At 46.6% G+C, this 24,350-nt stretch overlaps 1 protein-coding gene across 1 annotated transcript; it reads right to left on the bottom strand.

Annotated features, from left to right (window-relative positions):
- Positions 1-320: 320 nt before the first annotated feature.
- On the bottom strand, positions 321-22,659 carry C4BPA (complement component 4 binding protein alpha). The gene is made up of 27 exons (XM_062594818.1): positions 22,588-22,659; positions 22,324-22,515; positions 21,834-22,025; positions 21,504-21,600; positions 20,753-20,838; positions 20,109-20,303; positions 19,159-19,245; positions 18,882-18,908; positions 18,148-18,205; positions 17,837-17,947; positions 17,142-17,324; positions 16,276-16,371; positions 15,986-16,102; positions 14,715-15,014; positions 12,553-12,611; positions 11,823-12,077; positions 11,019-11,115; positions 9,874-9,956; positions 8,834-9,025; positions 8,023-8,205; positions 7,318-7,503; positions 6,064-6,157; positions 5,306-5,391; positions 4,111-4,317; positions 3,748-3,954; positions 3,346-3,369; positions 321-2,851 (listed from the first exon to the last, which is right to left on the bottom strand). The coding sequence occupies exons 2-27, from the start codon at positions 22,385-22,387 to the stop codon at positions 2,808-2,810; spliced, it is 3,330 nt and encodes a 1,109-aa protein (XP_062450802.1). The 5' UTR covers positions 22,388-22,515; positions 22,588-22,659; the 3' UTR covers positions 321-2,807.
- Between the last annotated feature and the right edge of the window lie 1,691 nt (positions 22,660-24,350).

Raw genomic sequence — 24,350 nt, 5'->3', positions numbered from 1 at the left:
ATGAGGCCGGGGGGGAAGACATCGTGAGGAGGGGGTGAGCAGCCTCCTCCCCGAGGCAAGGTGGCCCCGGGGGCTCTTCCCCAAACTGCCGAGGCCCAGGGCTGCCGCACTTCTCCCAGCCCTTATTTCTCCAGGCCTCATCTTGCCTGGTGCTGTCATCCCACACCTCTGGAGAGGAGAAATAAAATCCACACCTCAGGCTTTTCGCCGTGGGAGCAGCTGGGGGCCAGGCAAGACCTGCACCCGCCATCGTGCGCTTGCCAAGCCCAAAGCCGGAGGTCTTTGGTGTCCTTCACTGACGACTTCCGAAACACACAGCGTTTAAGCTTCATAATTTAATTTGATTTGTTACATTTACATTACAAAGGAAAATTATGTACAACTCGGTTGTATTCACAGTACATTCGCGCTCTTTCAACTGCAAATCTTAGTGGCCGCACTTGTAAACTTTGTCACAGTGTTTACGGCTCCTTCCACTTGGCCAAGGATGGATCGCTTCAAGCTCAACCCTGGTAACAGAAGCTAACTCATTTGGAAAAAATCACTGAATTACACAGCAAGGATGACGACTGTGCAGAGATTAAGATAACAAAACAGAACACAGCACTAAGCTACTAGGCTTTAAATTTGTATTTTGTTCCTATAGTCATTCACCCGGCTTATTAAAAAAACCCAAACCCACCAATTTGCAAATTCTTATTTGGTAAGACTTACTTCCGAAAACAGTTATTTTGCTGCACCACAAAGACGGTCAATCAGAAAAACCTCCCAGATGGAAAGGAGAAGTTTATTTGTAATGAGGCTAACATACTGATGGAAACTACGGCACGTGTTTTTCCCTATAATTAGGCGCATGTTCCTATTAACAGGAAAGCACTAATAAACAGAAGAAACAGCAGAAACAAAGAAGTCAGTAGTATGTATGTGCATTTTGAATGCTTCCCTTTCCTGGTTACGCATTATGCAAAGCCAGCAGATTGATAATTTAACCCTCTGATCGTTTAACTCAGTTCTGTTAAAATCAGGAAAGACAGTGTCACTGTAGCAAAGACCGACCATCAGCCAGCAAATCAAGGGAATTTCTGCCTCCATCTTTGGTTTATACATGGTAAGCGAGATCTCATTATTTGAGCTGTCTCCATGGCACCTAAAAAGCCTGAATCAAGAAAGAAAGGAGTGGACAGCATACCTTATTTTCGCGTGCTTTCTCACTCATCTATACCCTACACCCTTCTTGAACTATCCTCAACGCAACACCTAACTAGGCCAGTTTTGGCAGGATGAAAGCAAAATACATAGCAGAGGCAGTTTCATGCCCCAATTACCACAGATGACTGCACCAAGGGTTTGGCTTTCTGCACAGCAGCACCTACGTTTGCTCAACGAGCCACACCAAGATCTCCCCACGTGTCACCACTGCCCACAGCACTGGACTAGGAAACTTCCCTGAGCTGTTAGCACAACTGGCCACCAAAAGAGTTTTTGCTCCCTCACCTTCCCAGCAGCCAAGAGAAGCCTCCAGAGCTGAGCTGGTCCCAAGCCTTCTTTGCACTGGGGGTCTACACTCCTACTCTATCCTTGCGCAGCCCCACATGACCACCGGATGGATGGTGCAGTTGGGCTGCATAGCCCCTTGCACCACTGTCCAAAACCAGCAAACAGCTTTCAGGTGCAAATTAAGACACTGATTTCCTATCAGTCAGAAAGCATGGGGACAGAAAGTGAAAAGTTCAGATGAGGTGACTTTCTGGTGTTTGGTAGCATCTGCAAAGCCACGTGCAGGTTCTGCGTTCAGTTGCCATGACATTGCTGTAGACTGAACACCACCTGCCTGGGGACAAGCTCCACTGACGCTGTGAAACGCCCATTCTGTTTAACTTTCTCCCCAGAGTTTTCAGCCAAGCAATCCACTTTGCCACTTCCTAAGCGTAAAGTCAATGAAGAGACAAGAAGAGTTTCTGCAAGGCAGGAAGAGAAAAGCTTTGATAAGATACAAAGACATTGCCACTGCAGAGACCACAAGGTTATTTTCAGTACCTACAGGAAGAGTCAAAAGAGTAGTTCTTTGAAATAAGGCATTTAAATATTTTTCTCCAGGGAAAGTACCAATTTATATGGATTGCTATTTGCACAACAACCTTGCCTTGAAGTAAAAACTAGAGCAAACACTTACGTGAATATTCTCAGGTCTCTCCATACCTACAGATAATAAGAATAGGAAGCACAAGTCGAACATCAGTCTTAATTTTCTCTAGTGTATATTGCTCACAGGAAGACAGTCACTGTTAACCCTCTCAGTACCAACATCACTTTTCACCTCAGAACACTTACGACACTTGTAAATCGCAATTAGGATCCAACAGAACACCACCTTAGTGGAGCTGAAAAACAAAACATGGAGGTACCTGAAAAGCCCTATTTTCATGAGTCTACAATACTGCAGGATGAAGGTCTTTGGTGTCATTACTACTTAGCAGGGGCATAACTGCACTTGATTTCTGAATGGTAGTTTCATCTGGAGGGCCAGGAACCATCCAGCACAGGCCACATATGCAAGCTGCTGTATGTTCAACACATCATGCAGCTGTTACACCTGCAACCAAAAGCATAAGCACTTCCCAGGCAGTAGGGGAGAGCATGATAGAGGATCAAAGCCATTTTTTTTTCATCTAAAGTTTGCAGATTACTTCTTCTAGTTCAGTCTCACAAGAGTGAAATCCTGAGATCAACGAGACAAGTCCAGTACATCTACCATTCAGCGCTCTCCAAGGGGTTGCTCTGGCTCTTCCAGTTGCCTCTTCTTGAGCCTAAAAGTGAATAATCAGGATTGCCAGGAAGAGGGGCAGAATTCCTACAAGAGATAAACAAACTTCAGTCTTCATTCCAAATACGTTTGTTTACTTTTTGCCTCCCCACTCCCAGACACAGAGTATCTTTAGCATTTTTTCCTTTTTTCAAAGAATGATCATAAAGCAACAAAAATATAAACATGACAAGTGTGGAAAGCTCATAAGCCTATTCCAGGTTTAAGCAGAATGCATAAAATTGCTTAAGAGATAATAACATAAAAATGGGACAGACAGCATGATTAAGAGTGACTTCAGAGAACAACATGACGCTATTAACATGTTAATGTTCACAGCACAGCAGCCAACACTTTCTGCTGTTTCAGCTACAGGGACTGTGGCTAGCAAGAGAGGAAGCCCAAGCAGCAGGGAGAACAGTCATTGACACCGCTATGGCCAGCACTTGCAGTCATTAAGATACACACTTAGCATTAGCACTGGACAGCATGACAGACCAGTACTTACACATGCACTAGACACAGGAATTTTTATTACTTACCAGCAATGATTTTGTTAGCTGTGCCTGGAAAAGAAAAGAGCAAAAATGTGAAACTGAACACCCATTAAGCACAACAGTTCATCAAACTATGCAACATTCAGTGTCTCAAATCAAAGCCAATGCATATTAAAGTGACAACTGAAATAGCAGAGGGAATGGGACCCCTGTGTAACCCAAGGTTTCACATGTTTAATGAATGAATACACTTCCAGTAGCCTGCAAGTCTTTGCAGCAACCTAGTCACGTGCTTTTGGCACTAGATTTCAATGCAAGCTATTTCAGGAAGTTTTGAAGGCTTATTCCTTAACTGAAGTATTTGATTTGAGAATTCAAAGAGGCAGCAAAAACATAAATTTTCCAAAAGAGAGAGAAGAGGCAGCAAGATAGACAGAGGAGAGTCACCTTTGCATTCAGGAGTAGGCTTGCTCCAGACTCCATGAGATTCATCTTCTGATACACAGCGAATAGAGGCCTCTCCAGTAAGGATGAAGCCCTTATTACATTCATAGACTACAACAGAGCCATGAAGAAAGCTGCTTTTTGTTGTTTCATTGTGTATTCCATTGTCAATCGTAGGTGGCGGTCCACAGAAAACATCAGGGAGCTGTCCTATAGGAAGAACATCACCAAGAGCGTCTGAGCACTTTCCTAACTGCAAATGTGTGTCAGATGTGTGGGAAGAAGATATAACCAACTGACATGCATCTAGAAACACCTGAAAATACTTTTAGCTTTCTTGCTCAATACTGGACCTCAGCTACTCACCTTTGCATTCAGGAGTAGGCTTACTCCAGACTCCATGAGATTCATCTTCTAATACACAGCGAATAGAGGCCTCTCCAGTAAGGATGAAGCCCTTATTACATTCATAGACTACAACAGAGCCATGAAGAAAGCTGCTTTTTGTTGTTTCATTGTGTATTCCATTGTCAATCGTAGGTGGCGGTCCACAGAAAACATCAGGGAGCTGTCCTACAGGAAGGACACCACCAAGAGCGTCTGAGCACTTTCCTAACTGCAAATGTGTGTCAGATGTGTGAGAAGAAGATGTAACCAACTGACATGCATCTAGAAACACCTGAAAATACTTTTAGCTTTCTTGCTCAATACTGGACATCAGCTACTGCCTATGGCCACTGAAGCACCTAACTAGACTAGAGGAAATTTTTCAGCCATCCCCAGCTTTAGTCCTGAAATACAGAGCAAGAAACTTAAATTCCCAGACACAAGCCAGAACTTTCCTTGTCAAAGTAACTGGCCTAGACTAGTATGTTGGAGGCATCCTATTCAACAGGAGACTAGAAGGAAAGTGGAATGCAACCGTGTAAGCTAGGAAAAATTATAGTAATTTACTATAGTAATTAGCTTTAAGAGCCAAGATTGACTTACAAGACATATTAAATTAACCACCCCAGTGGTAATCTGCTGACTCTTCTTGAAGTAAGGAAAGATGGTGGGGCAGTCACAGACATTGCTGTTAAAAAACAGTAGTGAAGGTAATTCTGTAATATTTCTTAATTCTTAGCCTTGCCTAACACCATAAATACCTGATTTCAGTATTATACCAAATTATGTAGATAGAGTTCTAACATCAAATTTGAGCCCAATTTATTTTCATCTTTCCCCTGGCAACTAGAGAGAAAGATAATTTCCTCTACTTATAAACGGGGTCATAATTTTCCTAATTTTTCCATGATTTTCCAGTTTCAGGGGTTGCTTCATGAAGAAGAAAACCCTGCTTTCTGTTGCTCTCCTCTGGTTCCCTCCAGTTTGTCAGCATGACTTCTGAATTGCGCAAGAATATTCCAGCTAAGGCCTCACAGAACAAGCTAGTATTGAAATTTTGAATATTACAGCAGCTTGAAGCACAAGAGCAAGCAGACCAAGCTCTCCAGCAAAGCAGCTACGCCACAACAGCTCCAACTGTTATCTTTATGGCTCTGGGCACAGGTCCTCTTACTTTCACAGCTTGGAAATGCTGTATCCCAGCCAACTCCATTTCCTGAAATCACACATGTGCTGGAAGATGACCCCTTTAATTTATACCTAAAGAAAAAGAGGAATTTTATAATTTTCAGAAAACAACCTAGAAAGGGTTCTTCACCCTCCTCCTCCACCATTGCATGGATACAAGAACAGAAGTTGCTCCTGCTGTGAAATGGGATCTGGACACCTCAAAAGCTACTTTAAAGCAGCAAATAAGGGCTGCCTGACCTGACAAATAGGGAAGGGTGTAAACTTTCAGAAGCTTTAGCAGGAGGGATCCCTCGCCAGTGTCTCAGCAAGAGGCACAGAAATAACTCCCAATCTAAAAGAGAGGGAACCACTGCCTCCTTTTCTTTGTAAAGGATTGAAATGCATTCACTTATACCCCCAGACCTGTAACGTTTTCCTAGGTTTCCACTGAACTTTGTCTCAGGGTGCTGGTGACCTACTGTAGCTCAGTAGAGCTGTATCCCACCCATGTTTCCAGTATGTAGTTGGAATATAGAGCTGAACTGAAGCATGCACGATTAGTAATACAATGAGATTACTAATTATGCATGAATCACCACACTTGCTTATCTCACTGAAGACATAATAGAGTTTTACTGGGGACTTGTACTGGGAAACTGGCAGGTAACGGGGGTGGTGGATGTATTGCCTATCTGTGGAGCACCTCCAGGTCACCATACCCAATCTTCAGCTTCAGTCTCTCTTAAGTAATGATCCACTCACCCAGCATTACAGGTGAAACTCACTGTTGTCTCAAACTGGAAATTGTCTGCTATTACTTTCCCGTTGTTTATTTGGGGAGAAGAACATTGCTTTCCTAGAGGAAAAGAAATTGGCATGAGAATTACTTGATTTGTCTTTTTAGAGTGATGCCAAGCGATAGCTCTTAACCAGACTTACATGACCAAGACCACAGGCAGGCTTGCAACTGTGCAAAAACTCAGCTGCACTGAGGGACGCCTGGGGAGGACTCTGCTGCCCCCCCCCCCAACTCCACTGCAGAGAGGCTTGTGCTGTAGCATAAGAAGTGACTGGATTCAGTCTCAGCCAGAACAGAGAAAGGGTAGCAGCCTGTACCAGGTACAGGCATGTGCTTCGCTGAAAGCGGGCATGCTTTAAGAGGCAGGTTCTTAAACCAATCAAGCAGAGGGCTAGAGCTACATAAGTCTGCTAACACAAAGCAAACATGCAGTACAAAATACACAAGAGGATATGCCTTAGCTATTCCAATACTTCAGGAGTTTTTTTGACACATATACAAGGTCTTTTGGTAAGAGTAATTTTGTCTTCATTATCAAGAATAGCACAAAGTATTTACAGACCTTTGTTATGTTAGAACTGTACTAATGTGATATGTATTACTCAATACTAGTTTTGCTACTAGTAGATCAGTCTCATTGTGGCAATATTGCATGTCATTAGTTCAATGTTTATCTCACCTAACTAAGCTCATTTTATTGTAGCAATTATGCTCTATAAATCAAGTGGAAAAGGCTATGAACAGGAACTAGCAAGAAATACAATACAGTTCTATGGCACTGTCTCACCAGTACCCCTGACTGTCCTCAAAACATGCTTTGCTAAAAATAAAGAAAAAAAAATAATCCACAATCACACTCAATTGCACTTGCTGCTCTGGGGATCACTCAGTATGCACACACGAGAGAATCATCTGAATTATGGGGACCTGGAGGCAGAATTAAGCTGTTCTTTAGTTTGTTCAGAAAACAAAGCACTTGATCTCTATACATATGATAAATGTGCATTTAAAGGCACACAGATCTTGTTGTAAGTTTATCAGAGTAGACCAAAATGCTAGATTTACCCCCATACACTTTAAAGAGTTCAACAAGAAACTTCCAGGTGTGTCTGCACAGAGATGGACATGAACAAAATTTCAGAATAAATAACATCTCAAGCGTGTAAAGGTCACTAGTATATAGTCAGTCAAGATAGGAGAGGAACAGAGATACTCACGTATACAGAAGTCAGGGTCTGAAGACCAAGTTGTATTTATCAGACAAGTAACAATAGAAGACTTTCCACTTGCTGCAGTATAACCTGGTTTACACTTGTAAGTCAACTTAGTTTCAGCCAAAGACTGGTCGCTCACAGCACTTGTTAATTCAGCGAAAGCGAAGCTTGGAGGAGTACCACAGTAACCTAGCAATTGGAGACAACAGCAAAGTTAGCTGCAGAAGCATACCCAAAGGGTCTCCAGTAACAACAGTAAGCTGACTGCGAGTGCACATCATTTTAACCGTTTTGGTTGTCAAGTGTCCTGGATCCGGTTTGCATTTGGCCAATTCAGCGAACACCAATATTTATCACAGTTTGCTTAACTGGAGAAAAGATGTAGATTGAGCAGCATCTCTGCTTCTGAGATGCTACTTCGCTTAACACCAGCCCTGTCTGAAGGACCTGGATTCAGCTGTGCCCAGCATCCTGAGCAAGTCTGAAACTGGTGAAATAAGAGCATCAGATACAGAAAGCAGTTTCCCTCTCTCAATACACTTTTGGACCATTTGCAGTTCATACATAGCTTCATGTCATATAAGTGGCCTGGGCTGCCACCAGAAGGACTCTTATCCTAGCACACTCCCCAGGGGCTCCCAACACATGGGTACAACTGTTGAGATTTAGAAGCTGATCTACTAAACAGGTTTATACGCCCATACTTACGTGCTTCACAAGTTGGCAGAGATGGTTTCCACATACTGTCTGCTTCACAAGTGACGGTACTACTACCAATCAAAACATGACCAGGTTTACATTGAAAAGTGACTGTTTCTTTATATGTGTACTCAGTGCCGAAACCAGACACCTTCTCCCCACTTTTCACTTCGGGATTTTGACATCTGACCACTGGAAGCAAAAGTAAGCCAGTAAGAATATTTGTTTCAGGAAGGAAAGGCAAAGAAACAGTCATTATCAGAATTGCCTCTACAAGAAGCAGGTCCTTCATGCAGCGCAGAACCGAGTACATCACTAAGAAATGACACAGATCAGGGCTTCAATTGTAGGAAGCCTTGGGCACAGGCAGGAAGAGAGTCGCTTTTCGAGAGCTGAGAATTAGAACCTCCTGAACAACTAGATCATTTTGATTTACACTTTCTGGAATACCAAAGGGAAAACAAATCTGGCTAACACTATGGGAACTGTGCTGCTATAGAGGTAGCGCCTCAGCCATTTGTACCAGCTGTGGTCTCCAGCCTGCCTGTGGTTACCTGCTTGGTTGGCTGTTCTGCAATGCAATGCAATGCAGTCTACTCTAGATCAACCTAGATTATAGCAGTGACTTTCCATGGGCTGAAAAATCTGTTAAACCAAGCCCGGTCTCTGACCACAACTTGGGAGCATTAAGCTTTTGGGAATCATTTAAAACTCAAATCAGTTTTTTCATGTTTGTCAACTCATCTGGAAATTACAGTTTCACATGGAGGAGGCAAGAGAAATGAAATCAAGAGAAAATGGTAGAGAAAAAAACATTTACTTTTGCATTCAGGGGCTGGACCACTCCATTTTCCATTCAATTTATCAACTGACGTACAGTGAATCGTGGACTCTCCAATGAGAGAAAAGCCAGGGTGACAGCTGTAAGTAACAGTTGAGCCAAAGGTAAAGTCTTCACTGTCACCACTGAGCTGTCCATTTGCAATCTCAGGAGGTGGCATACAGGGAATAACTGCAGGGAAAAACAGCAGCAGAAAAATGTAAGACTATTTCCATCAAATATGGAACCAAGATCTGTCTGCTAAAAAGGTATTAATAAAAGACAAACAAAATAGGGAACAAATCCTAAAGTAATTGTTTCAAATTAAAAGTCTTGAATACTCCTTCAAATTCTGAACATTTTCCAATTTTTAAAATGGGTAAACGGTACAACAGCAAAACAGCACCCTATAGACGAGGCCTCCTGGAAGCAATAAACATGGTCCAGCTGAGCAGTCAGGCACCCTTAGCTGTCTTTGATGGGGTTTCTTGCTTTTGCTGAGAACAAGGCTAGAATACTTATTATAGCAGCAAACAGTCTCTGTACGTACAGCACCAATAAAACTCTTGGAAGTAATTTCTCTTCCTGAAAACTCGTATTTTGAATGCACAGGCATGTCTGAAGGCATTCCAGTCCTTATCAAGCACAGCTCTTGAAAAGCATTTCAGCAGCAGCTGCCTGATGAGGAACGCAACACGAGTAAACTAGCCTCCACAGCAGCCTGGCGGCTACAGCGCACAGAGTCAGAAAGCTTGCCAGGTGGCCACGTTAGCTGATACCGGCCACCAGTCTCAGGAGTTGCTCTTCTCGCAGATCTGACTATAGGAGCTGCTGCCAACACCCACAGATCCCCCTTGATATTTACATTCCCATTTCCAAAGGGAGTATTTGAGGGAGAAGTAAGGAGAAAGTCTCGTTGAAGGTTAATCTAATTTGGAGCAAGAGCCAAGAAGAGAGAATCAACCTGCCTTTCCCCAAACTACCAGTTATATTGTAGCAGCCTCAAGGAGGAGACATACACAAAGCATTTAAGACCTTACTTTCACAGTGTGGAGCATCACTCCAAGCAACGTCATTGCCTTGAAGTATACATTGTAGAGATGATTCCCCAATTATTCGGTACCTAAGAAAAGGTTGAATCTCTTTAAAAAAAGGAAAAGAGTGAAAAAAAACATGGGAAAGTCAAAAAAAATTATAGTTCTAATGGCATTCTCTAGAGGAGCTAAACCCCTTGGGAGAAACACTCCTCTTGTAAAATACAATTTGCTAACTACCCAGAGAAATGCAATATGGTGTAATGATAAGATGCTTAATATTGATAGTGGGTAGGTACAGGCTCAGAGAAGCTGAACAAGACAGCACCCTCACCCTGAGCCAGTACAGCCCTGAGATGGAGGAGTGTTGCTTTTTTTAGAAGGGGTAACTTAGCTTCCCTCCCTGAAAAACAACCGCATTCCTTAAAGTGAGAGATTTTCACAAAGATTTCAATAAAGGGCTATTTTTTAAACTGTGGTCCACTGATGACAGCACACCTGCAAAGGGTTTGTAGCATGCAAATTTGTATCTTGCTTCACATTTTCTGCAGACAAGATAGCCTACTAATTATAAGCCTGCTAATTGTAAGCCCTTGAGTTCTGCACTGTGCAGTGCAGTGGTAAACTCGTACAGAAATCCATTTTCTGAACAGAGCTGGACGTCACTGACTTACCCTAAGCTGCTCTCTTTCCCTCTCCCTCCACATTCCTGGGACACCAAAGCTCCCTTTTCCCAAGATCTCTTAGCTAAGCTGCAGGCAGCCGAACCCATCACACAACAGCAAACGCACCTGCTGGACACCCACTCCTTCTTGGATATAAAATGCATTAAGTATTTTGCAGGAGCCAGCTTAAATGCTGAATTACTAAATGAGATCAACAGGAACAAAGAAAATTTCTGTGAGGAGCTGGTAAGTTTGCAAAGAACAGGCTCTTGCTCTCAGAAGATAACCTGTCCTGAGAGCAGGGATAGGAGAGAGCCTGATCTATGTGGCACCCTGCTCTGAAAACCTCCTCTCATGCTTGTGCTTTCCAAGGAAATGGCTCCAAGATATTAATAAGCCTCCAAGTCTCCAGCTCCTGTACGATAAAGCTCCTGTCTCATGGCCTGAGCTCTATCGACTAGCCCAGGAACACAGGCAGACACCTACCCTTCATTACAGGTGACGTTCACGACTGCCCCAAATCGGAGATCAGTTGTGTAATCAAATCTGCCATTAGATATATCCAGTGGACCACACGGTTTTCCTGCAAGGACAAGTGACCAGCATTAGCTCTGTTTTACGCCACTGTGATGAAGCACAGGTTACGCTACTGTTCAGAGCTGTTACAGACCAAATGATCATTTCTCAGGCATCTGCCTTTCCTGTCTAGCAAGTACCGGTGCTTTTGGAAAAGATTAAGATCCACATTAAGTTCTGAGAAACTGAAAGTCAAATACAGTTAAGGACAATAAAGGAGCAAAGATCTACGGAGATTTACACGCTTACTGAGACACGAACTGCAGAAGATACCCAGAGACCTCAGCACAGAGGCTCCTGTCTGCAGCAAAAGGAGGGGGAAAACACCCACCGGCTGCCCGAGGAACAGCATGGGACGATTACCCCGGGACGGCAGACAGGACTGAACCCCGCAGCTGTTTCCACACCTTACCTTGCTCCTGCCAAATACATGATTGCACTTACTCTACCACAGCACTCAGTCTGTGTCACCAGGTGGTAAAGTCCACCGGTTATTAAAGGAATCAGAGATTTCCTCCCAGGGATAAAGATTTCCAAGGCAGGAAACGCAGCCACACATGGGCGCGCAGGGTAAGCGTTTGCCCAGCGGTCGTAAAAAGAGCAGCCCCCCCGGGAAGCATCTCCCCACCCCGCGCCAGGTCCCGGCCAGGGCCGGGGCCGGGGTGCAGCAGGGGACGCCCCCCAGGAGCGCCGCCAGCCCCGCGCGGGACCCACCGATGCAGAAATTGTTTTCCGACAACCAGCTGGAGTTCGAGTGGCAGGTGACGAAGGGGGACTTGCCGCTGGCTCCAGTGTACCCCGGGCGGCACCTGTACCTCAGACTGCTCCCGAAGGGGTAGGAGGTGTTCACAGACGCGGGGGGCTCCGCGAAGGAGAACCTCGGGGGCGGCCCGCAGTCACCTGGCAGAGCATGAGGAGCCGGGGCAGGGGAGGAGACTTGTCTCTGCCCTTCCCCACGCAGCCTCGTCCCTGCACCCAAGTGCTCGAGCCCCCTGCCCTGGCCCTCCCGGCCCCGGCCCCTTCCCCTGGCATTCCCAGCTCCGTCTCCTTCTCCCAGCGCCAGCCCGTACAGTCCCATCCTCTTCCCCTTCCTCTGCCCCCCCCCCCCCCGCCATGCCCGTCTCCAGCCCCATTCCCTTCCCCTAGCCCCAGCCCCCTCAGCCCCACCTTCAGCCCCCTTCTCCCGGCCGCTGCCCTGATCCCTCCAGCCCCATCTCGGCCCCTTCCCCATGCCCTTCCCCCGGCCCCGCTCACCCCGCGCCCCGGGCAGCGCCAGCAGCGCCAGCAGCGCCGGCAGCGCGGCGCGGACGCGGCGCAGCCTCATGTCGCCGGCGCAGCGCAGCGGAGGCTCCGCCGGGCGCGGCGCGGCGCAGCAAGCGCGCAGCAGCCGCAGCAGCCGCAGCAGCAGCCGCCGCAGCCAGCCCTTTCCGGGGCCGGCCCTGACCCGGGCCCTGCTCCTGCCGCCGGCTCCGCCCGCTTTTCCGCTGGCAGGAAACTCCGCGGCTGCGGCGGGGCAGAGCCTGGCTGAGCCCGGCCCGCGATCCGCCCCTCGGCAGCCCCAGCGCTCAGCTCTGCCTTTACTGCCCTTCACAGGAGGGATTCTTCCTGCGGCTTGGCCGGATACAAACGGCACGCAGCACAGTCAGCTAGAAACGGGAAGAACGGATTTTTCCTCGGTGGTCCAGTGACATGGAAAGGTTTTATCCTCATTTTAAAGACAGTAACCTAACACACTTGACTTGCCCTAAGTGATGCTGCAATGGGAACGTTGGCCCTCCCTTGCGAGGAATGCTCCCACACTTGCTCGCTCTGCCGTAGCATCCTACACTTGTTTCTCAAATCAGCCAGAGGCCCTGGGCTCTCCTCCGGCTTGAAGAGCAATGTCCCACTGACAGTAGGCACTTTTCCTGCTTCAGGCTCCCAAAACTGGACATGAGGGAGTGTGGGTACCACTGCTGCATGTTTTCTTTACACAGCTGTGCTAAACACAAACCTTATCCTCCAACACAGATGTTGTGCTTGGATTTGCATAACCCTCCACTCAGCACTCCTCTCCTTGCTTTCATATAGAGTTTCCGAGAGAGAAAAAAAAAGGGGCGGGGGAAGAGTATTTTATCTTCATCAATAGCAAGTTATTATCAAATGGGGAGAGTCAAGGAGTGCAGCCAGGATCCGGGGAGCAGCTCAAGCATTTAGATGGCCATGGCCTCTCCCTCTCCTCAAGGTAACATAATAGCGTCAGGATTGTACCTGTCAGCACAACCACACGGAAATGTCGTGTCCAAGTTGCAAAAGGAGTACTTGGGCAGAATTAGATAACTGCACCTTTTTTTGCACTGCCTGTCTTTTGTCAGAACATAAATAACATAACATAAATTTCCTGGCAACCACCTGCATTCTCACTATGGATTTTGTCTCCATGTCAAAGAAAAAAAAAAACAGAACACAAGCCACCGGACACCAAGCAGGAGAGTGGTTAGGTTTAATCCTCTGGACTATTCCTTGCTATATCCACAGCCTGGCTTTGGGGAAAGAAAGTATGACTGGTCCATGAGTACTCCGAGTTGGCTTAAGGAAGGTGATACCTTACAGGAGGACATGAGTCCTCAGTGCGGCACTCCACACTGCTCCAGGTGGAAGTGGGCTTTTCCCTAGCAAAAATTTGTTGCCTCTGGCTCGGCTTCTCAGTTCCTTGGAAAGGCCACGCACAGCACCTGAATGACTTTGCAGAAGAGCAACAGTTACAGTTTCCACCTAAACATAAGGAAGAACTTTACTGTGAGAGTGACAGAGCACTGGAACAGGTCGCCCAGAGAAGCTGTGTGGTCTTCTTCTCTGGAGATACTCCAAACCTGCCTGGACGCGATCCTGTGCTACGTGCTCTAGGTGACCCTGCTTGGGCAGGGGGGTTGGACTGGATGATCTCCAGAGGTCCCTGCCAACCTCAACTGCTCTGTGATTCTGTTATCTCTGAGCAGCTGGTGATTCTATCAGGGCAGAAAACAGCATTATCAAAGCATTTCAAACTGCCTGTAAGGTTTTATTAGTGAATATGGGGGAAAAAAAACAACTCAGGATACTAATGTTCTTTTTTTAGTATTCCCTTTATTTACAAAATAGTTTTACTATAAATACTGTTGTTTCATCACTCGTATTTGCACACTACTAAATAACCTCAGTAAAAAAAGAAGTTTAAAAATACTAGTAAATCTTGCAAGACTGTCAGAATAGGATGCTTACTACGAAATTATTTTCCTTTAAGAGAGAAACATTTGCTGAATATCCAAAGTTCATTCTAAGAACTGCAAAAGTAGGTCTTTTTCTTACTAAAGCACGAAATAATGCAGGCACCAAACCAGCAGGGAGCTAGATTTGGAGTATGCTTGATCCTTCATCTTCTTTACAAAGAACTTCTTGTTGATTGTGAAGTACGAAAGTTAATGTCACATTGCCTTGAGTTTAAAACTCCAGTGAGAACGTAAGACGTTAGTGTAGTAACTCTCTGCTCCTTTCAACCAGTTCTGCGTCTCTCAGCTGGGAAGGCAGAGCCACGCGGCGCTCTCAGGCATTTACCCTGCAACAGGGAAAGGGGCAGTTAAGACCCACCTGCCGCCGTGGAGCGAGGGCTGTTCTCCCTCATTTGTGGCACCTTGACCCCAGAACCAAACCCACCGCGGGTCGGCGTCCTGCGGGGCGGCCGTGCGTCCGTCCCGGCGCTGGCAGAGGTGAGCGTGGGTCGGCGCCCGGCAGCGGGGGCAGGCATGGCAGGCAGGGGCGCAGGCGGGCACCAGGTGCGCGCCCGCCCCGGCCCCGCGCAGCGGGCAGGCGTAGCAGCCCTGCTCGGCCCCGGGCACCAGGGAAAGGTACAGCTGGTCCTCGCAGGCCGGGCACAGGGCCCCGCCGGCGCTGCGGAGAGACGCGCGCGGGGTGAGCGCGGCCGGCGGGTCCCCTGCAGCGGGGCCTGGCAGCAGCGCCTGTCCCACGCTGTGCTTCGTGCCAGGCCCAACGGCAGAGGCTCCGGCTCCAGTAAACGCCACCTTTCATTACAGGCTTAAAACATGTTGACTTTGTAACTCAAACAATTAGAGATTCGTGAGCGCAGAACTGAAAAAGGGCGCTTACGGGGCTAATAGTGAGAGGAGCGAGAAACTGCTGGAAGAGCATGAAATAAATGACCTATAAAAGAAGTGCTTACAGCAGCTAGGGCCCGCGGAATTACACCTCAAGCCATGTTAATTTTAGTCAAATATTTGTGAATTTGCCTCTATAAAGTACGATTCATTTAAACAAACAACGTGCTTCGTGATCCTGCACAAGCACAACAGACTTGCATAAGCATACCTGTGCCAAAAAATGGCCAGCTGAACACGCACTATCCCTTCATTTACTGCATCACAACTCTGCCACAAACAGATTAATAATCGCCAGGAGTAGGAAAAGCACTCTGCAGCTGCGTGAAAAGCAGGCCCACACTGCACACTGTCAAGAACAGCACTCAGACTCTTTGCTGCTTAATCAAAGGGAAATTGCAAGGGGCCAAGGAAAACATGCACGACCAATCTGAGCACTATCTGCTTGAGAGCTGGAGGAAACAACGCAAGCAGTTCAGAGGCGCCCAGGGGAATCACGAAACATTGCCTAGATAGCCTCACACCATTTTTACACCTCTCCCTTTTCAAGCTGCAGCTCTGAGCTGGCGGCAGGCGTTTATTCAGATACGGGGCTGTACACCAGTCAGTGCAATCACAACATTATGCAGCTCAGGCATTTTCTGATTTTAAGTTAAAACATTACCTTTCCGGTTTTGGTACTCTCACCGCCTGCTGTAGCACCGCTCTGGTGAGAGGAACAACCTGCACCGACAGCGCTGAACTCACCCCGCTCCTTGCCGGCTGGGAGGCGCCGCCGGCTCCGCGGGTGCTGCGGGAGCGCTTTCGCGCTGGCCGAGGTGGGTGCGCAGCCAGTCTTCGCAGAGGGGACAAATGTGAGCGGGTCTGTGGAGAAGCACAAAGACGTGCAGCATAACAGAGGTCGTTCTGGGGGGACTCAAAAATCACCTGTGAAGTCTGGCACCTGCAACTACCCCTTAGGCGCAGCTCTACTCTCACTGACATTACTTTTATTCATTACCAGCTGCGTATTTTTAGGTGGCAGACGGAGGAGATACCTTTCCCGGTTCCCAGGCTGCTCTGCTTCATGCCTCTCCAAAATTTCTTCTTCTGCAAAGTCTCTCTTCAGCAAATCTGGAGCTTTGTCAGTAGAACTGAATAGAGAAAGAGAAAGAGAGAGAGAGAACTGACGGAATATAACGCACTGCTGGAATGAACAGTGCTTTACTGAACCACTTTTTTTTCTGAATAGTAAATACTTTTGCAAGAATTGGACCGATAAAGGAATTTTAACAGCAGAAAAAACATCCCTATGGTGGTATATTGTCAGTATTGACCAAAAGTCATGACTGAACAAGTTATTAAAGCTTAATACTAAGGTCTTTACAAGTTAGACAGGGCAAGATTTTATCGTACGGGGTTTTTAAAGCTTGTCTCCACTCCACATGTTGCCTCAGAGAAAGCCTATGCTCTGTACTTCTAGAAAAGCTGAAGGAAAACCTAAGCCATGTGAAAAGTAAACATTTTTTCATCAAGTGTTGCTAAGTATTTGGCTTTTGGATCTGTATTTTGTGCCACTCTTCTTTCATGGCTTCTGAACGTGCATTTTTTAAATTGCACTCTTCTTGATTTCAAGAAATAAGAAATGAGAAGATCTGTTGGAAGAGAGCGTCATGCAAAACTGGGCACCAGCTGACTCTGTGCATACGGACTGGCCGTTATCCTGCAAGCTCAGCAACTCAAACTGCAAAGCAACAGCAACGTTTACCTTATTTTCCTGCTTTATCAGGGTATCTATGCTATTTTCCCCCACCCGAAGTGACCCATTCCTCCACTGTTCTACACAGATCCTTTCCAAATATCCCACTCAAAAGGAACGGGCCGTTTCTGCTGGGGGAAACGAGTGCCCCTGTGGCCCACACACCTTCTGTCTGCCAGGTTTTGGCTCTGGGCGCCGCTGATGCTCAGGGCTGAGTAGGTGGGAGCGGGGCCGTGCCGGGCGCGCTGCCAGTCCCCGCAGGCGGTGCAGAGGCGGCCGGCCGGCCGGCCCAGGTGCGCGTGCAGCCCGGCCTCGCAGCTGGGGCACACGTGGCAGCTCGTGCGGTGGCTGCGGACACGAGACAAGGAGAGGTGCTGGGGAGGATTTCCTCCTGCCAGGAGGCCCGGCTCGTTCACGTCAGATGCTGCCAGTGAAGTGATTGCCACCTCATCCAGCCAGCAGCAAGTTCGTGAGAAAGCAGAGGTGCTAGCACCTGAGATTTGCAAACTGCGTGGTTTGCAGCTAGAAATAATATTTTCTATTAGATCAGCAGGTATACACAAGCTCTTGGGGCACCCAAGCCCATTTCTATCAGATCACTAGGCATGCACAAGCTTTCGGGCACCAAAGCACCCTCCTTCGGTCTACCTTCCCCCCAACCCTGATTCCTAGAGGCCACCTACAACAAATGCACTGGCTGCGCTCCCCAGCCTTAATGCAATGAAACCCTTGGGAGCAGGAGTCACCGCATACCTCCTGCCTGGGGGCTCTCCTGGCTCTGCCTTCTGCAACACACATGCAGCAACAAACGTTTTAAACGATGTCGCAGCCTCCCCATCTCTCCAAACAAGCAAACCTACCAGAAAAAGTGATGCCATGGCACAGATCTCTTTTCATTATCCGGCTCTGTTTCACTCTCCTGCAGATCCGTTCTCTTAATTTCATGCTCTGGGGAATATGTATCATAAGAACTGGAGAGAGAGAAAGGAAAGGAGAAAATTTATAGAATAAAACAAAATTTAACACAAAGATGATACTAAACCATAGAAACATACACCTGAGGTAAATTTCTATCACTCAAAGCTTAAGAGGAAACACCTCGTTTTGTACTATCAGAGGGACATTAGCAAAAAACTGAAAGATTTATGAGGACTAACTTAGGTTCACTTACTGTTTTTTCTTTTTTTTCTTCCACCTCATGATGACCCAGACTAGAAGTATACAGACTCCTTGGGAAGCAAGCAAAAAACAAACAGCAAATTTGTAATGTAAATTACAAAAAGTAATTTAAGTGAAATATAACAGTTTGATCAAAGACTGGCGGTAAAATTCACTGCTCTGCGGCAGACTATCACCAATAGGAGGTTCTCCCCCTCCTTCAAGTCAGAATAATGCAAAAGCCCCTCTTATATCCCTGGACAGAGACCACAGGAAATCACTATTAAAGGATGTTTTTCATGCTGATGTTCTTAAATGCATGATTCTCGTTTACTTAGTGCTTTTATAGACAGTCTCCTGTTTGCTTTGTATTTTAAAATATTCATCCTTTTTTAATATTCACTCTTTTTTGCAACAAGGATGTTCCAAGCTTCACTAATCTCTCATCTTTAAAAACTTGCTAAGCCCTTTTAAACAAACTTTCTTAATCAAAGAGTGACAGGATGTACAATATTGTGTGGCTCGTTTCATTTCTCCCTCAGCTGACGTAATGTTTTATACCAAGACACCTGCAGTTGCTTACAACGCTGTTCATTACCTAACAGAGAAATGCACAAATTCTAACCAGAGAAACAAGTTTAGAACTAGGAGTTTTAAAAAGAAGAAAACATATTAGTGACCCCAGATATTAAACTACAATAACAGCTTTGGGTTATGAAAGTATATTCTCAAATTTAAATAACTTACCAATGCAACTAGGGATAAGGATAAATGCTAGAGAAGAAAATGAAGAAATGGAGATTAAAATAATGAATTCAATTTAGTGCTGAGAAGAAATAAAGAATAACCAACAAAGAATAAACAAATCAATAAAGATAACCAATAAAGAATGTTCCTTAATCTGTGCCTATGAACAGTATTATTCAAACATAGATAACCATAATGTCTTCCCGAGGAGACAAAACGTTATTAATGAGTCGGGGCAAAATGACCCTGGGGCGGAAAGTGGTTCCTGAACTCTCACCTAAGATATGATGATTCTCTGCTCTTTCATCTTCTAAGAGTTTAGTTGCGGTTGTCACTTTCATAGTGTCAACTACAGAGAAAAAAGCTAAAAAAAAAAAAAAAAAAAAAAGCAGTTAAAATATAGATATTATATAATTCACTATATATATATAACATACATAATACTCCGCTGAGGAGTAAATGCAGTGGACATGTGGCCTCTGATCTGTGGTAATAGTGGTATGAGGATCTGGAAATACACCAAAAGCCCATGCTGCTGGCCAAGGAGGATTAGTGTCTATTCCTCAAGGCGTGCCCAAGAGCGTCATCTCTGACACAGGAAGAGGCCCACGTTGGTAAAGGACAAAGCTATGGACTGTCAGCAAGATCTCTGCCAAGTGTCCCGGAGAAACTCATAAGATCCAGGGACCACTCTGACTACTGCAGCCTTTACCAAAGATCTCACACTTAAATTTTTTCTTTAAAGACTCAAGCATTTCTCTGATTTATATGAGAGTTGTAAAAGAGGCAAAAAGGAACCTCTTGGTGGCACTAAAAGTCTTACGGGTAGGCAGGCTCTACAGTCCGTTTGGTTCTACTCCCCAGTTGTTGCTGGACAATAAATATAAAACCATCCTGAGCTTTAGCCCACCTTTTTTTGAGCCAACGACACATTTCAAACATTCTTTTAAATAAAACATTGTCCCTCTTGCAGAGAAAGACACAAAACTGCGCACAACTGTACTCGAGTTGTTTTGCAGCAGAACTTAGCATGTTGTCTTCCCTCAAAACCCAAGATTTTCTATTAAATTTTCTTGTAAGTAGATATTGCCTTACTGGAAACAGGCCTCGGGGGAATTCTTGCCCAGAGAGCAGACCTCCCCTTTCGAAGAGATGCAAATTTGGGCCAACTAACTGCGTGGCAAGAAAAACTATTCCAGAACGAGAAGATTCTCCACCACCGCTCACCTTTGCATTCAGGAGGAGGCCCACTCCAGACACCATGGATCTTATTTTCAGTTACACAACGAAGACTTTCATTTCCAGTAAGTCGAAGACCAGGGTCACATGTGTAAGTCACAACCGAGTTGTACCTGAACTCGTCCATACTGCTGCCGTTGTGCTTCCCGTTGCGAATGGCTGGAGGTGGAGCACAGGCAATAGCTGAGGGGAAAAGGGATAGAAAGGTGTTCGTTTAACAGCACCTACACCGTCTCCCCCATGCACTGAAAGAGGAGAATGCAGGAGCCATTGGAGGTGTGGGCTCGCGTTGCCTCCTGTCTCAGGAGCAGCAGGCTGAAATCCGAGTGCCGGCTGCGCTCTCTGCAGACAGTTATTTTTAGGGGTCTCGCTGCCCGCTCTCTTGCAGACACGTGGGATAGTGGCAGGGAGACAGCCTGCAGAGACAACAACGCCATGCAGTTGCTTATTTATTTCAGACTTTCCTTTTCAAAAAGCACCAGCAATCCTCCTGACTAATCCCGATTTTCATCGCATCAAGCCTCTCCTTTCCGCTATTAGTTACCTGATTTAATCTGGAAAAATCAACATAAAATTGAGTATTTCTGAGTTGAAATATTTGCTGTTTCTAGGCAGACACCAACCTCACCTACCCTGACAAGCTGGGAGTTTACTCCAGGCAACGTCGTTTCCTCTTAGCACGCAATGGATGAAAGGTGACTGTGCTACCAGCCTGTACCTACAGGTGCAAAAGGGACATCCAAAATCAGGTTTTTGACAGCAGTCAAGAGGATGTCGTCCCAGAGACATGCTAAGGACTGGCCAGACAGGGTCCCTTGTCCTCTGTGTCACGCACAAGTGATCCTGGCCTGGCGACCTGGGCACGCACCTCTTGCTGCTTGTGAACATGAGCGAAAAATCTATGAGACAACGAGTCAGAGTGAGCTGAATCAGGTTTTTGCAAAGCAAGTATCACCTTCCTCCTCTGTAAGGTCTCACACTGAGTTTTGTTGTACTAACCTCCTACACGTTAAATTAAACTTCAGCCAGATATTTTCATTAAGCTTTTGTATGGACAGATGCAGCATTTTCCATTCCTCTGAAGAGCAGAAATTGCCATCAAAACCGATGGATGTTACAAATCACTCACGCTACAGTGGCATTTTCCATTAGAGGACTGATCAAGGTGTAGCACATACAATGGTACCAGAGCTTCAACAGGAGAGATCCTGATCCTCACTTCTCAGCAGCCCTTCCCTCCCGCTGCTCTGGACTTCTGGCATTGGCTTTCAGTGGCATTTTATTCCCCTGTTTGATCTGTTTTTCTGTTTTTAAGGTCCCAGCACTAGCTAGCAGTTCTGCACTAAGCTATAAATCAACGTGGGCAGTTTGCTTCATACTCACCCATCATCACAAATTACATTTGCTTTTGCACCGAAGAGATGATCTGTTTTAGCAACTTTGCCATGTTTTGGATTTGCTGGAATGCCACAAGATTTCTCTAAGAAAAGCAAGATCAGCCTTAGGACAACATTACAAGGATGGGAAAAAATAACAAAAATACTTCACATGAGATTATGGCAATGTCTAACCAGATATTTGATGACTTCAGACCAGATGATATTTCATGCTAAACATTATTAGAAAAAGCAATCCTAAAACAAAACCCAATGTGGAACCAAAAACACAGTCCTAAGGATTCAGCTGTAGATGGTCATTGCAGAAGACACTCACTTGGACATAACTCAGGAACTTCTGACCACGTTAAATTTTCAAGACAGGTACTGTTGAGGAGCCTTTCACTGACTTTCTCATAGCCTGGGCGACAAACATAACTCACAGTGATCCCAACAGCATAAAAATTCTTGGTTTCATATTCTTCTGATATTTTAGCAAAGCTTAGACGTCGTGGGCTAGAACAGCTACCTAGGAACAATAAAGACAATCCAAACATACAAACGAAAAATAACAATATTTTGCACTCTTTGCAACTCTTCTTCTCCTCTGTCCTGCACTCCCCCCAGCTATTTATTTTTATTAACGCACAAGTGCTGCTGCATGGCCCCAAGGGGCTAAACAGAATTAGGAAGAAGGGACACTGACAGATCCTCTGATAAGCGGGTGATCACCCGTCCCTGCCGAGGCGAGAGAGCCTTGCGGCAGCACTTGCTGAAGCAGTACGTCTTTTCATCCCTTCTCGTTTCGGGGAAAGCAGGATACTTACGATTGCAGAATTCGAGGAGATGGGACCACTGGGAGCTCTCAAGGCACTCTACCGTGTCTGGCATCCTGGGCAGTTTAGCAAAGCCTTGAACGCATCTGTATGTTATTTTGGAGCCAACAGCAAAGCTTTCCCTAGGCTTCTCCTCCTCCGGGGGCTCTGCGTAGGTTAACTTGGGCAACGGCCCACAACTGCCTACGGTAAAATAAAAATGGATTCAGCGGGGCTTCCCCAGCCCCAGCCGCAGCCCCCCGGGCCGGGTCTCACCGCGGGCCGGGGGCGGCAGCAGCAGCAGCAGCAGCAGCGGCGGCGGCGGCAGCAGCGCCCAGCGGCGCCCGGCGCCCATCGCGGCGGAGCAGCGCCCGCAGCGCGGCGCGGTCCGGGGCAGGGAGCGGCCCCGGCCCGGCCCCCGCCGCCCTTCCCGGCAGCAGCCTCCTCCCGCTGATACGGTTTTTCCAGTGGTCGGAGTGGAAGCCGGGCACTGCCCAAGCGGGGCGCCCGGCAGAAAGCAGAAGCTCGCCCGGAAACCCGGCCGCTGCCGTGCCCTCCGTTTGATCTCCGGCTCGGGAATTTTCCTCCTGGAATTCTTACCTGCTGCTGGAACCCGTTTGAGGTACACGGTTACTTTTGTGCATCCTCAGAGAAGCCACGCTTGCCCCCCCCCCACCCACCCCCGAGAAACGCAGCGGGGGGCAAATTGGTTCTCTGCCCTTTCCAGTAAAGACTTGCCTCTTTCCAAAGTTATCCAGTTGCAAACATAAAAAGAAGAAGGGGGGGGGCTGGTCAGTATGTGGCCTCACCAGCTGGAAGGGGCAGAGAAGCTCCCTGTTCGCAGCCCTCGCGCACTGCAGCAGGGCACGGGAGGGTGCGGGGCAGGGGATCAGCTCCCGGAGGCTGGCGATGCCCCAGCCCAGCCAGGCTCATCTCCCTGGCATTGCTTGCCAGCCCCTGAAAAAAGCCCTTCTTGAGTAAGAGGTTTTCCTGCAAGAAGAAAGGAGAGCGACACCCTTCTGCTGAGCGATGCACAAAGTCAGGGCACAGCTAAGCTGTAAGTGAGGCTCACTTGGAAGCTGATAACTGAACTGTTTTTTAATGCATATACCAAAAAAAAAAAAAAAAAAAAAAAAACACAGCAAGGATGATGGCATTTCCACTGTGACACTCTCCCAGTGGAACTCATGTCAGGGCTACCACTCACAGCGAGGTCCTCCTGCCGCCCGGCCCTCCTGGGACCTTCCTGCCTCTCTCCGTCTGCCTTGGTCTTTCCAGGAAACAACGGTGTTTCCACTGAGAAGCTCAAAGTTATTTCACTCATTTTTCTTGCGTTTTTACTTTATATCACTTTTTGGATGCAATTTATCTCCAAGTACATGTAAAAAAGCATTTTCAGCAAGGCTCCTGAGGGAGCAGTGAAGCATCCTGCATTACATATTCCTGTAAAATAATCTTTTGTGAACATGTTGATATAGGAAAATGTCTTGACCACGTATTTTTCCAGATCACTCAGCAACTGAGATGAGACTTGGCATAGTGGCTCTATCATGTAAAAGGAAGTTGCTAAGAGGGGGAAAAAAAACAAATACGGAGGAATTTTACTGTGATGGATTATAGCAGTGACCTTGACATGAGATAACAAAACACCGAGAAGCATTTGGCAAAGAATTCTCACAATATCGTGCACATTGCTAACAGAGTTTCTATCAGTCCTCTGCCCCACCTAGCCTAGTCTCGCTCCTGCAGCCACATCCATCTCTCAGCCTAAAACTGCACTGCCTGCGCCCAAGGGAACGCCACAACTGTCACGGGCTCGCGCCGCTGGGGTCTCTCTGCGTTTCTGCCATGCACATTTTCTGAACTTTGCAGCGCTTTCACTGCTGCCCCAGCAACGCCAATTGAGCAGCAAAGCCTCCGTATGCCAGAAGGGGCTCTGGAAACGCACACACAGGGCAGCAGAGCCCGTTGATAATGGGGCCGGGTCTGCTCAGCTGAAGACAACTTGCTTTTATCTTGCTCTGACATCCCTTCACTGA

The sequence above is a fragment of the Rhea pennata genome, chromosome 25 (genome assembly GCF_028389875.1).
Source record: "Rhea pennata isolate bPtePen1 chromosome 25, bPtePen1.pri, whole genome shotgun sequence".
Lineage (NCBI taxonomy): Eukaryota > Metazoa > Chordata > Aves > Rheiformes > Rheidae > Rhea > Rhea pennata.
This window is presented reverse-complemented; position numbering and strand designations above follow the sequence as displayed.

Coding starts and splice junctions, on each gene's coding strand:
- C4BPA (XM_062594818.1), bottom strand. CDS start 22,387: ATGCCAGACACGGTAGAGTGCCTTGAGAGCTCCCAGTGGTCCCATCTC. Junction 17,948..18,147: donor AAGAAAAAAAAGAAAAAACA/GTAAGTGAACCT, acceptor CTCTCTCTCCAG/TTCTTATGATACATATTCCC. Junction 9,026..9,873: donor TGATGCTCCACACTGTGAAA/GTAAGGTCTTAA, acceptor TTTTCCCTGCAG/TTATTCCCTGTATGCCACCT.